The 12,452-nt window shown below is 39.5% G+C and overlaps 1 protein-coding gene across 2 annotated transcripts; it reads left to right on the top strand.

Annotated features, from left to right (window-relative positions):
• The first annotated feature begins 4,909 nt into the window (after window positions 1-4,909).
• TMEM70 (transmembrane protein 70) lies at window positions 4,910-11,578 on the top strand. Of its 2 annotated transcripts, none has more exons than XM_057531956.1 (3): window positions 4,910-5,243; window positions 6,534-6,639; window positions 10,936-11,578. In XM_057531956.1, the coding sequence occupies exons 1-3, from the start codon at window positions 5,046-5,048 to the stop codon at window positions 11,391-11,393; spliced, it is 762 nt and encodes a 253-aa protein (XP_057387939.1). In that variant the 5' UTR covers window positions 4,910-5,045; the 3' UTR covers window positions 11,394-11,578. The 2 variants fall into 2 exon arrangements, with proteins under 2 accessions (XP_057387939.1, XP_057387938.1); XM_057531955.1 differs by having other exon boundaries at window positions 4,910-5,255.
• Window positions 11,579-12,452: the final 874 nt, after the last annotated feature.

Here is a 12,452-nt window from a genome sequence, read left to right as displayed (position 1 = left end):
CTCTCCCCGGCGCGCTTCCCCCCACCCCCAATCCCCTTATCATTTTTACAAATCTTACCTCCACTTAAGATGGGGTTATGTCCTGATAAGCCCAGTGGAATTTGAAAATGTCGTAAGTCGAAAATGCATTTAATAGACCTAACCTATTCAACATAATTTAGCCTAGCTTATCTTAGAATGTGCTCAGAATGCTTACATTAGCCTGCAGTTGGGCAGAAATCGTCCAATGGAAAGCTTATTTTATAATAAAGTGTTGATTATCTTAGGTAATTTATTGATTATTTGTACTGAAAGTGAAAAACACAATGGTTGTATAAGTGTATTGGTTGTTTACCCTCCTGTTTGGGTGGCTGATTAGGAGCTTAAACACCGGAGAGAGAGTTTCATACTGCGTATTGGTAGCCCAGGAAAAGATTAAAATTTCAAATTGTGTATGGTTTCTACTGAATGCGGGTAGCTTTGGCACCATGGTATAGTCAAGAAATTGTAAGTCGAACTATCGTAAATCAGAGCCGTCTTTACTCGCTTTCCCTTGGTGAAATTTAGGCACCCTTCCAGGAAGGGTGAAACAGCTAAATAAAGTTCACCCTCTGTTTACCGGACTGTGGCATGAAAGGAATGTAGGGCCAAGACTCTCACCATTGCAAGTTGCTCAACTCCGACTGTTGTGTAACGATGTCCGCAAAAGGAAAACAGATACAGGCGATCCAAAGTTTGTTGACCTAATTAGTGACTTTTGCCTGCAACTTTTTTAGTTCATTTGGCAGATAAAAGGTGTTGCAAAAGCAATACCGGACAGACCGTCCTGGGTTAATTTTTCAAAGCCTTTGCAAAAATTATTAAAGTTTTTTGGTTATAATAGCTCAGAGTAGAATTTGGTGGGGAGGAGAGGCAATGGGGTGAGAAAAGGAGGCTGTGGGCCCATTTTCAATTATACTTTTCCTCCTCTACTTCAGAAGTGTTGTTTTCTCCCCTTAAAACTTTCCCTTTTCCTCATTGCATTATCACCTTCCATAAGGGTCACTCTGTTAGTTGCCTAGAGAATGATAGAATTTTCCAGGTGAGGATACTGAGGCCAGCTAATGCCAGATTTAGGGCTAGAATCTAGTCTAGGACTGTTTTTTTAAAAAACGCAAAATTTTACTTAAAAATTTTATTTATTATGTAATCAATATAATACATGCTTATAAAAATGCAGAAATTGCAGATAAATTTGGTTTTTTAATACACTTTTACATAGATTATACTGTGGATATATATGGTTCTTTATTTATTTTCCAACTCAACAAACCTCAATAACCCACACTTCTGTAACCAAAATCTCAACAAGCATCATTTTTAATGTCTGTATATACTTACATTGTCCAAATGTACCATGACTCACTTAAGTATTTCCTTAAATGTTGGACATTGACCATATTTCCATTTTTAAATCACTTCATGTAATACTGTGTTCAGTATCTGCAGAAATCTTTGACCATGTTTCTATTTCTTTAGAATATGAACATTTTAAAAGATCTTGATAATCTGTTGACAACTTCTTTTCCCCAAAGATTCTCGTAGTTTATTTTCGAAACTAGTAATGTATAAAGAAGTATTTAGGGTCTTTATCAAAATACTAGCTTTACCACAATTTTTCTTTTCTTTTTTCCATCACACCATTCTGCCCTTTAGCTCATGTTAAAGGAGAGGATGGGGGCTGGTGGATGGGGAGGAAAGACAGCCCAAAAACAAACAAAAAATACATACAATAATGGTAGTCATACATTCTACAAGTGATAGCCATTTTCAATTTTTCTATCTCCCTCCATCTTTAAAGGGACTCTCTCAGATGATATGAATGGGGAATCAAGGCTTATTTTGTAAACAGCCTTAGTATCATTCTAAAATCCCACTCAAGTAGTATATATTCAAAAATTATCTCTAAACTACTAGAATTGGGAAATCTTTTTAACCATGAATGACAATTTCATATAATTCTATAGCACAGAATTTTCAGAATATCATCTCATTTTAGCTACTTAGAAACCTTGAGTAGACCAAATATTATTATTTCCATTTGCTTATAGTTTCTGTAGGAAGAAACTAAGCTTAACAGAAGATAAAAATTCAGGTTCTCTCAATATATATATATATATTTTTAAATTAATTATTTAATTAATTTTTGACTGCGTTGGGTCTTTGTTGCTGTGCGGGCTTTCTCTAGTCACTGAGATCGGGGGCTACTGTTCGTTGCAGTGCGCGGGCTTCTCACTGCGGTGGCTTCTGTTGTTGTGGAGCAGGGGCTCTAGACGTGCGGGCTCAGTAGTTGTGGCTCACTGGCTTGGCTCTAGAGTGCAGGCTCAGTAGTTGTGGCACACGGGCTCAGTTACTCTGCGGCATGTGGGATCTTCCCGGACCTGGGCTCGGACCCGTGTTCCCTACATTGGCAGGCAGATTCTTAATCACTGTGCCACCAGGGAAGTCCCTCAATGTATTGTTGAAGTAATCATACAAAGAGGCCATTAGACTGAGATGGCTCTGATGCCTTGGTAGTTTAGTGAGCAACCCAAAAGCTAAGCCAGATTCAAGTCTTATAAATACCTCAAGGTATTTACAACCAATCACAAACAGACAACTAGATTTTTCTCAAATAATGCAACAGCATAAGCTATAAGCAGGGACTTCCCTGGCGGTCTAGTGGTTAATACTCCACACTTCCACTGCAGGGGGCATGGGTTAGATCCCTGGTCGCGGAACTAAGATCCTACATGCCTCACAGTGTGGCATAAGCTATAACCAATCAAATAATTTCCTTGCTTTGCATGTGCATCTTCTCCATAAAAACCTTGCCCCTAGCTCCTGTCAGTGGAGTGCTCCTGACCACTTCCAGTTTTGGTGCTGTCCGATTTGAATAAATTTTTGCTCAAGTAAACTCAAAAATTTTAGCATGCCTCAGTTTATCTTTTTAAAGGTATTAAAGAAAAACACTATATGAACAGAAAAATTTACATACATATCAGTACAATAATGGCTAATTGATATTGTTTGTAATATGAATTACACTAAAACAAGAGTTTTTGAAAGGTAAGTGGAGGATAACTTTAAAAAAGGGAAGTTACAATAGCAAAGACATGGAAACAACCTAAATGTCCATCGACAGATGAATGGATAAAGAAGATGTGGTATATATATATATATATATATATATATATATATATATATACACACAGTGAAATATTACTCAGCCATAAAAAAGAACAAAATAATGCCATTTGCGGCAACATGGATGCCATAGAGGTCATCATACTAAGCGAATGAGTCAGAAAAAGACATATGATATCACTTATATGTGCAATCTAAAATATGGCACAAATGAACCTATCTACAAAACAGAAACAGACTCACAGAGAACAGGTGTGGTTGCCAAGGGGCAGAGGGAGGGGGAGGGATGGACTGGGAGTTTGGGGTTAGTAGATGCAAACTATTACGTTTAGAATGGATAAACAACAACGTCCTACTGTATAGCACAGGGAACTATATCCAATCTCCTGGGATAAACCATAATGGAAAAGAATATGACAAAAGAACGTATATATGTGTGTAACTGAGTCACTTTGCTATAATATATAATGTGCAGAAATTAGCACAACACTGTAAATCAACTATACTTCAATGAACAAACGAAAGAAAGAAAGTTAAGTTATCCATAAAGAAATAGTATAATTTTGTCCTTCTGGATACCCAGAAAAAAATAGACAGGATTTGGAGTTGCGAAGGTGATACTATTTTCGACTATTAGTTTGTTCCTCTCCTATGCCAATAACATATATATATTTTATTTTATTTTATTTATAAACTTATTTTATTTTTAGCTGCATTGGGTCTTCATTGCTTTGCGTGGGCTTTCTCTAGTTACTGTGAGCGCGTGCGGTGCACGGGGTTCTCACTGTGGTGGCTCCTCTTGTTGCAGAGCACGGGCTCTAGGCACGCGGGCTCAGTAGTTGTGGCTCGCGGGCTCTGGAGCACAGGCTCAGTCGTGGTGGCGCACGGGCTTAGTTGCTCGGCGGCATGTAGGATCTTCCTGGACCAGGGCTCGAACTCGTGTCCCCTGCATTGGCAGGCAGACTCTCAACCACTGCGCCACCAGGGAAGCCCGCCAGTACCATACTGAGTGAAAAACATGGTTCTGAAATAGAAAACAAAAGCGTCCTTTACTAGTTGAATGCTCATCCCTCAATACCCAGCTGAACCTTTGGACATTCAGAGGCCAAATTAATCATTCTGTCTCTCGGGCCTCTGCAGCATTTTGTAAATTGGTATATTACAATTATATTTCAGCATTATATTTTAGCTAATTTTTAGGTGTTTCCCTCACTATGTAAGCATTGTGGATTTCCAATTTTATTCAGTATCTTTGTATCCTCTGCTTCCAACTTAGTCCTGGCAGTTGGCGAGGCGCTCAATATCTCTTTAACAAATAATGAACAATCGTGTAAACGGATGAGAGTGATTTCCTAAGACAAATTTGACAAGTATCAACATTATATGAACAAGTTCCTCTCATTTTCTACCAACCTACTGGTTGGATTAAATTACTATTCATTTTTGTTCAAACGTGCACTGTATTATTCCTCTGTGCCAACAGGTTAGAAACATTTTCCGCAGAGAAAATGGTTTTTTGGGCACAGAAAATGATGCCCACGAGAATGAAAGATTTAACCCTGCTTCCAGGCTTTGTCCTTCGCGCGTGTCTCTCCCCTCTGTCCTTCCACACGGTTATAAAGAGCGCCAGACTCCGACGAGGGGAAGCAGCGCGCGGAATGGCCATTTGCTGGTCCCGGCAGCGAGGGTCAGGTCGATCTCAGCCCACAAGGAACGCGCGTGCCTGGGCAGGTTGCCGGCGGGCCGTCCATTCTGCGCACGCGCAGGCGGCCAGTGCGACCCGCGGACCTGCAGGCGGCGGCGAGCGCGCGGCTCGTCTCTGCCGCGGTCCGGTGAGGAGCTGCGCCTCGGCGTGCCCGGCTGCCGCCGCAGTGCAGTCGCCGCTTCTGGTCACGCGCGGGATGCTGCTTCTGGCGTTGGGCGGCCCGTGGGCGGCCGGCCTTCGGCTCGGTGGGAAGAGGACGGCACCGTGGGCAGCCACTGCGCTCCGAGGCCCTAGGGCGGCCGTCTGGCGGGCGGCTTCCTGCAGAGGCTCCTCGGGGCGGGGCGGCGGCGGGGGCGCGGGGCTGTCGGCAGCCGCGACGCTTCTGCCGTGTCGGGTGCGAGCGCAGGTCGGCGGTCAGAGGGCTCGCGGACCCGAGTAAGGGCGGGGGTGGGAGTAGCACCGGGCCTGGGGAGCCCGGCTCTCCCATAGCTTCTCCCCGGCCTGCACGGCGGCTCTGGTGCTGAAGGAGCCCCGTGCTGCGGGACTGGCAGGAGTGGCCGGCCTCGGCCTGGGCAACAGGCCGGTGCTCCCGGGGTTCGCAGCCCCCGCGAGTCCAGCAGTGTCCCTTGGAAAGTGCTTATTTTCTGGGCGGTTCCAGTCACTTTGCAGAGATGGTTGCAAATCCAGCGGGCTTGTGAGGACTCTCATTTTTTTTTTTTTCTGTCGAGCGCAAGCTCGGAAGGGTTAATTTGCAGCGAGATTAGATGCACCACGTGGAGACCGAACTGAAAGAACTCGGGGAACCTGATTTTGAGTTTGTTCTGTTTTTTATTAGGTGGCTCTATTTTTAGGAATTCCTTTGCTCCTTGGAAAAATGGGATGGAGACGTTAATCCTTCTCATTTTAATCTGAATAAATTGTCTCCTAATCCTGCCCTGTAAAATATTAGGATTAGCAAACATGGTTGAAATTTGGGAGGAAAGGCCAACGCGGGAATTGGAATCGCATTAAATTTCAGCATAAAGGGATTAGGCATGCCTTCTACATCTTGAAGAGTGTGTGTTGTGAAAGTCATTTGCAGAGGTTCGGGCAACTCTTTTGTTCCTGTGAAATTTAATGTAGGAGTTCAAGTAAAATATTTTCCTTGCGAGGAGCAAGAGATGGATACGAGACCCTTGGGGAAAGAGTTATTCTTTTTTTTTTTTTTTTTTAATACTAGCTATAGTATAAATATTTTAGAAGTATTAAAAGAAGTCCGGACTTTAAACTTTCTGAATTTGCAGTATTTTACTTACATAATTAAACTTAATTTTTTAAAAAAAGCTAATGCATTTAAATCTTTGACAGTTGAGCGAGAGTGATGTGGAATAGAAGAAACTATTCCACTATCTTTTTCCTTGTTTAAGGTCACACTTTAAAATGCTTCTAGCTGGGATGCAAACCTAGGTCTTCAAACTCCCAATTCAATGTCTACTTGTGAGTGGAATTAAGGAAAGCCATTCTGTTACTCAGTTTGCTTTCTTTAGCTTTGTAGATTATTGGAAGAATTCCTTAAATCACCCCATGTGATAAGTTCTCTTTTACTCTTTATTATATTTTTCAAAATAAACTTAAAAAAATTTAAAAGTTGGCCTAAAATGCAATTTATCATGTACTCACATTATAATGGTCTCTGTTTCAATAGATACCTGTTTGTTGGGGAAGATGTGTTCGATGTTTACATACACAACTTGAAAAATCAGAAGATGGAAGGCTGATTTATACTGGGAATCTGGCCCGAACAGTATTTGGTGGGTAATCAGAAGTGAGGATATTTCCTTTTTTCCCCCCTTTTACTTATAAAAAAGGTTCTTAGCATATGATACTTATTATTTTAGCACCCTGTAATTGCAAGGCAGAAGGAAAAATTATAATTTTTTTCTTGTGGTCTGTTGATAAAAGATTTAGAGGTTAAGACCTTTGCATTTTTAGGAGACTTTAAAAAGGTTTTTGTAGACTCTTATGACTTTGTGATCTTATGGCTGGGCACTAAAGATTCCATCCTTTGGTCACCTTTCGGGATGTTTAGCAACAAAATAAAACAGAACAAAAAGTGTATGTTTATGTAATGTTTGAATATGCAGAGGAAAAAAATATGGGCGAATACCTCTTAGGAGTAGTTATTTCGGGTAAGTAGACATTTACGGTATATGTTTTTAGATTTTGCAGTTAAAATGAGCAGTAATACTTTTATAATTCAAAGATATATTAATTTTACATTTTTTTAGGTCATCTTAGAATTTTCAGCAAACATATTTACTTAGTGGTTTTCCAGGTAGTAGGGAGTTATCGTGGAGAAGGAAAGGGCAGTGTATTAGATAGCTACAAGTTTAAAGCTCTTTCTTTAGGTCATAATTCAGTATTTAGTATGGAATATTTTAGTAGGGAAAGTCAGAAGAACTTAAAATGAAATACAACCTCAGGAACTTGAACAAATCACAAACTTAATAATCTTAAAAAAAAAAAGTATAACCTGAAATATCTGGAGGATTACTTTATAGCCAGGTTGGCCACAAGATTTCTGTGCCCCATTTGCATGTGTGTTTTTGATCATGCTGGTGTTAACCAGTTGTCTAAAATTTAATCTGGAAGTCTGTAAGTTCTCAAGAGTGTGTGACATTAAAATAGAGTATGTTTAAAATACAATTTTAGCTACTTAAAACTTTTTGGGAATAAGGACTGATAATCAGTATTGAGTGGCGTTCTGAAGTTATTGGAATAATCAATTTCGGATGGTAGAAATTTCTTCAGAAGTCACAGCATGAGTGGGTCACTGAGCCTGTTTCTCATCTCTGGATTGAGCCTGGGATACCTAGATTGATGCCCTTGAGATGTGTTCACCGTGACCCCCATGGTACCCTTCTTTCTGAATACAGACACCGTTCCTTCAAATGAAGGGAAGGCTTAATCAATTTTTTTCATGTTCCCACTTGACTCAATTCTGAAGAGAAGAGAATATAGATAGGAATTAATTTTAGTGTGGGTACGATATAATATTTGTGGAAGAGCAGAGCTACACATGATATTCAAAGTTCTAGAACTGTAACCTGTAGAAGAATTTAATGTTTGAGTTCCTTCAATATTATATTAATAAGAAGTCACTGTACTTATCAGGGATTAATATTTTTTCTGTGTAAAACTGAGTGAGAGACATTAACATAGCGGTACCATTTAAACTACCAAATTGGGTCCTAATTTAAAGATATTTGAAGGGACTTTTAGTTGACGGTTCTTGTTAATTCAGCAGCAAATAATTACGGATGTCATAGTATTCTCATTTTAAGATGAGTAGAATTTGAACATGAAGACGTGTGAAAGAAGGGCATCCCAGGCACGGAAGTAGTATGAGCCAAGGCATGAGAATATGTTTAGAAAATAGCAATTACTTCAGTCCAGGCATAATAAAGTGTATGTATGTATAAGTTTCCTAGGGCTCTTACAATACATTTCCACAGGCTTGATGGATTAAAACAACAAAAATTTATTCTCACAGTTCTGAAGGCTAGAAGTCTGAAATCAAGGTGTTGGCATTCCGTGCTGTCTGAAGGCTCTAAGAAAGAGCTTGTCCTTGTCTCTTCCAACTTCTGGTGGCTCCCAGCAATCCTTCATGTTTCCTTGGCTTGTAGCTGCATAACTCCAGTCTCTGCCACCTACTTTGCACGGCGTTCTCTGTGTCTCTGCTTGTCTTGTTCTGTCCTTTTAAGGATACTCTCATTGGACGTAGGGCCCACCGTAATCCAGTATGATCTCATCTCAACTTTTAATTGTCTGCAAAGACCCTATTTCCAAATAAGGTCACGTTCTAAAGTTCTAAATGGATGTGAATTTTGAGGGGACACTATTCAACCTACTATAGTGTGAAAGAGTAATGGGGAAAACAGGTAGTTGGAAGGGCTAAGGAGGCTTTTATATAGAAGGCGGCTTGGTCCCCATTGAATCCCATGTGTACCAATGTCATGGCATCTACCTGTGGGGGGAAGGAATTATTTTTAAATTACTGATGCAAAATAAGCCTTCAAGCAAGAGTGATGTATGAGAGTGTCTGCTTTGTTTTAGCCTCACCAACAAAGTATGATGTCATATTTTTAGTTTTTGCCAGTTTGGGGGAAAAACGGTATCTCACTGTGGTTTTAATTGAATGTTTCTTATGATTGAGGCGTAGCATCATTTCATCTGTTGAAAGGCCGTGTGCATTTTTGTTTCATTGAACTGTCTGCTTATATTTCTGGCATGTTTGTTTATTGGGTTGTTGATCTTTTCTTCTCATATACTAGAAACCTTTTGTGTATTGGGGATATTAACCCTTTGTCATATAAGCTGCAAATATTTTTCTCATTTGTCTCTTTGTTTACGGTATTTATGTCCATGTACATTTTAAAAAGGTGATCAGGTGTATCAACTTTCCCCTTGATTGCCTCTGTATTTTCGGTCATAATTAGAAAAGTTTTCCTATTCTTAGATTATAAAGGACTTCACGGGTATTTTCTTCTTATACCTTTCTTATTTTATACACTTAAATCTCTGGATTATTTGGAGTTTTCCTGGTATATGGTATGAGGGATAGATTGAATTTTCTCTGAATCTGGTTGTCCCAGCACCACTTATTTTAGATTGTATCTTTGTTCTATATTAAATTTCCATATGCAGTTAGGTTTGTGTCTAGATTTCCCATTTTTTCCCATTGATCTGTTTATGTACTGAGCCAGTACCACACTATTTTAATTATAGAATCTTATGTTTTAGTATCTAACCCTCCCCCCTTTTTTGCTTACTTTGTTTTTCCAAAATAACTTTATAATCAACCCTTCTAGGATCTCAACTTGTCTGTTTTCCAAACCGATGGTATTTGATCATGTTAAAATTGTACCTTCAAACTAAGAAAGTTTACATTCTAAGTTATTTATTTATTTGCTGTGGTAAAATAGACATAAAGTAAAAGTTACCATTTTGACCATTTTTAAGTATACAGTTCAGAAGTCACTGGTTTTTTAATCTTTCTAACATGATAAGTAAAAATATCTCACTATTTTAACTTGAATGTTTTTCCTTGGTAAAGAAGTTGATTACCTTTCCCATATGTTTCTTAACAACTGGTGGTGTTTTTTGTTTGTTTGTTTTTTATTTTGCTGTTTTAATGCTGGGCACTTAGCCTGAAAAAGTTAGCCCCATATTTGAACATTTTATGTTAGATCTGTGGAAGTGCTTGTTAATAGAGAGCTTTATTTGATTATCTGCTGACTGAGTTAACTTTTATAGTATTCATAAAGATTTTTGAGTAATATTAAACCTTTTATTGGGAACTGAGATAGAAGCCACTCAACCCTAAAGCGGACTTCCCAGCTGGAGAGGCAGTGCCTTGTAACGGCCAACAGCCTGGACCCTAGAGTCAGATTGCCTGGGTTTAAATCCCAACACAGCTACTTGGTAGCTGTGTGACATTGAGCAAGTACCTCATATTTTCTCATCTTTTATTTTTATTTATTTATTTATTTTTAAAATTTATTTAATTATTAACTTATTTATTTTTGGCTGTGTTGGGTCTTCGTTTCTGTGCGAGGGCTTTCTCTAGTTGCGGCAAGCGGGGGCCACTCTTCATCGCGGTGCGCGGGCCTCTCACTATCACGGCCTCTCTTGTTGCGGAGCACAGGCTCCAGACGCGCAGGCTCAATAGTTGTGGCTCACGGGCCTAGTTGCTCCGCGGCATGTGGGATCTTCCCAGACCAGGGCTCGAACTCGTGTCCCCTGCATTGGCAGGCAGATTCTCAACCACTGCGCCACCAGGGAAGCCCTTCTCATCTTTTAAATGGGAGTGATGATGATGATAATTATACATCAGTCTCATAGGGCTTTTTTCTAGATTTCATGAATGAAATATGTAAAGTGCTTAAAATAGAGCCTGGAATATAATAAGCACTATATAGGTGTTTTGGTTTTGTTGTTTTGATGATGATGTTGTAGGGAGAAAGGTGGAAGAATTAATTGGATAGGTTGATTCTTTTATAAAAGTTAAAAGTGTTAATCTTCTCCCATTTTTTTTTCTTATTTAGGTGTGAAATGTTTTTCTTACTCTACAAGTCTGATCAGCCTTGCATTCCTACCGTACATTTTTGCACAAAATAATATTATATTTGGAAGTCTGCCTTTGCAAATCTTATTTTATAGCATCATAGGAAGCTTTACAGTGATCACTCCAGCACTGCTTCACTTTCTTACAAAAGGCTACGTCATTCGGTTGTACCATGAGGCCACAACAGACACTTATAAAGCCATTACTTACAACGTTGTGCTTTTGGAAACAAGTACAGTGTTCCACCAGAATGACGTGAAGATTCCAAATAGCACACATGTGTTTACCACCTTTTATGCTAAAACAAAATCACTGTTAGTTAATCCAGCACTCTTTCCAAACCCTGAAGACTATAACCATCTAATGGGTTATGACAAGCCATTCACTTTTGATGTGGAAGAAGCCAGTGAAAAGAAACAGCTTAAAGAAGAGAAATGAGTCTGTCGTTTTTATGTTTGTGCTTAAATGTGATTTATGTTCCAGTGTATAATAATTGCCTTTACTTTTGTTTTTTGTTAGTGACTGATTGTTAAAAACATAATTTGGAATTGTATCACAGAACTTTTAATTTCCAGAGAATTATGTTCCTTTATAATAAAAAAAGTTATGTTTGAAAAACAAAACATGCAATACTCTATCATTTGTGTTAAAAGGGTGTGAAAATACATGTATATGCTGACATATGCATGGTTACTTTTATATAATAAGTGTGATTGCCTCTCAGCTGGGGATTGGATGTCAGAAGCAAATGGGAAAGTTATTTTTCCTTTGTGTTTGGATTTTTCTAAGGATGTAGATATTACCTTTGCCCACATTGAAAACTCTTTAAAAATTCACAGATTATGGGAAACTGTTAATCTGCTTCCTTTGGCTCAGAGCACAGGTTTTTGCCTATCTTCTCTGGCATGGCTGCCCACGTTAAAGATATCCATATCCAGTAGGGTGTGGTTAGCTCTTGGGGAAGTGGTGACCTAAGTAGTATCGTCTTCAGTGGTTCCATTTGTCCCTCCATGTGCACTCTCCTTTGTTACACCCTATCACAGTGGGAAAATTGTATGTACTACATAGATGGATAGTACCTTTTATAAAATAAAAGTCTCCATGCTAATGTTAAGTTGGTTCTTGTGAAGGATTTTCAGCCAGGAACAAAGGGCCTCAAATCATGCTATTTAGACTAGTAGATACTGATTAAGTGCCTAGAGGGTGTCAGGTACTGGGCTAGTTGCCAGAGTCACAGTTAAGAACAAAACACCCAGTCTGTAGAGAGCTGGCTAACATCTATCACCTGCCACGATGATTAATCTTTCTGGCTTGCCTGTGTATGAGGGAGGTGGGTGGAGAAGCAGCAGGGACATCACTAGTTCTTAGGGGAAAGATCATTCAAGTCTGAAGCTGCTAGAAGGTTATAGGAGACAGCTTAAGGTAGAACAGTGCTCATCTTTCTGAGACTTAGAGCCTGCCCTCTGTTGGATCAGCCAGCTTGTGGTCTTAGTAGAG

Source organism: Balaenoptera acutorostrata, chromosome 17 (assembly GCF_949987535.1).
Source record: "Balaenoptera acutorostrata chromosome 17, mBalAcu1.1, whole genome shotgun sequence".
NCBI classification, from domain to species: Eukaryota; Metazoa; Chordata; class Mammalia; order Artiodactyla; family Balaenopteridae; genus Balaenoptera; species Balaenoptera acutorostrata.
The sequence above is the reverse complement of the archived record's forward strand: the minus strand, read 5'-3'. Positions and strand labels throughout refer to the sequence as shown.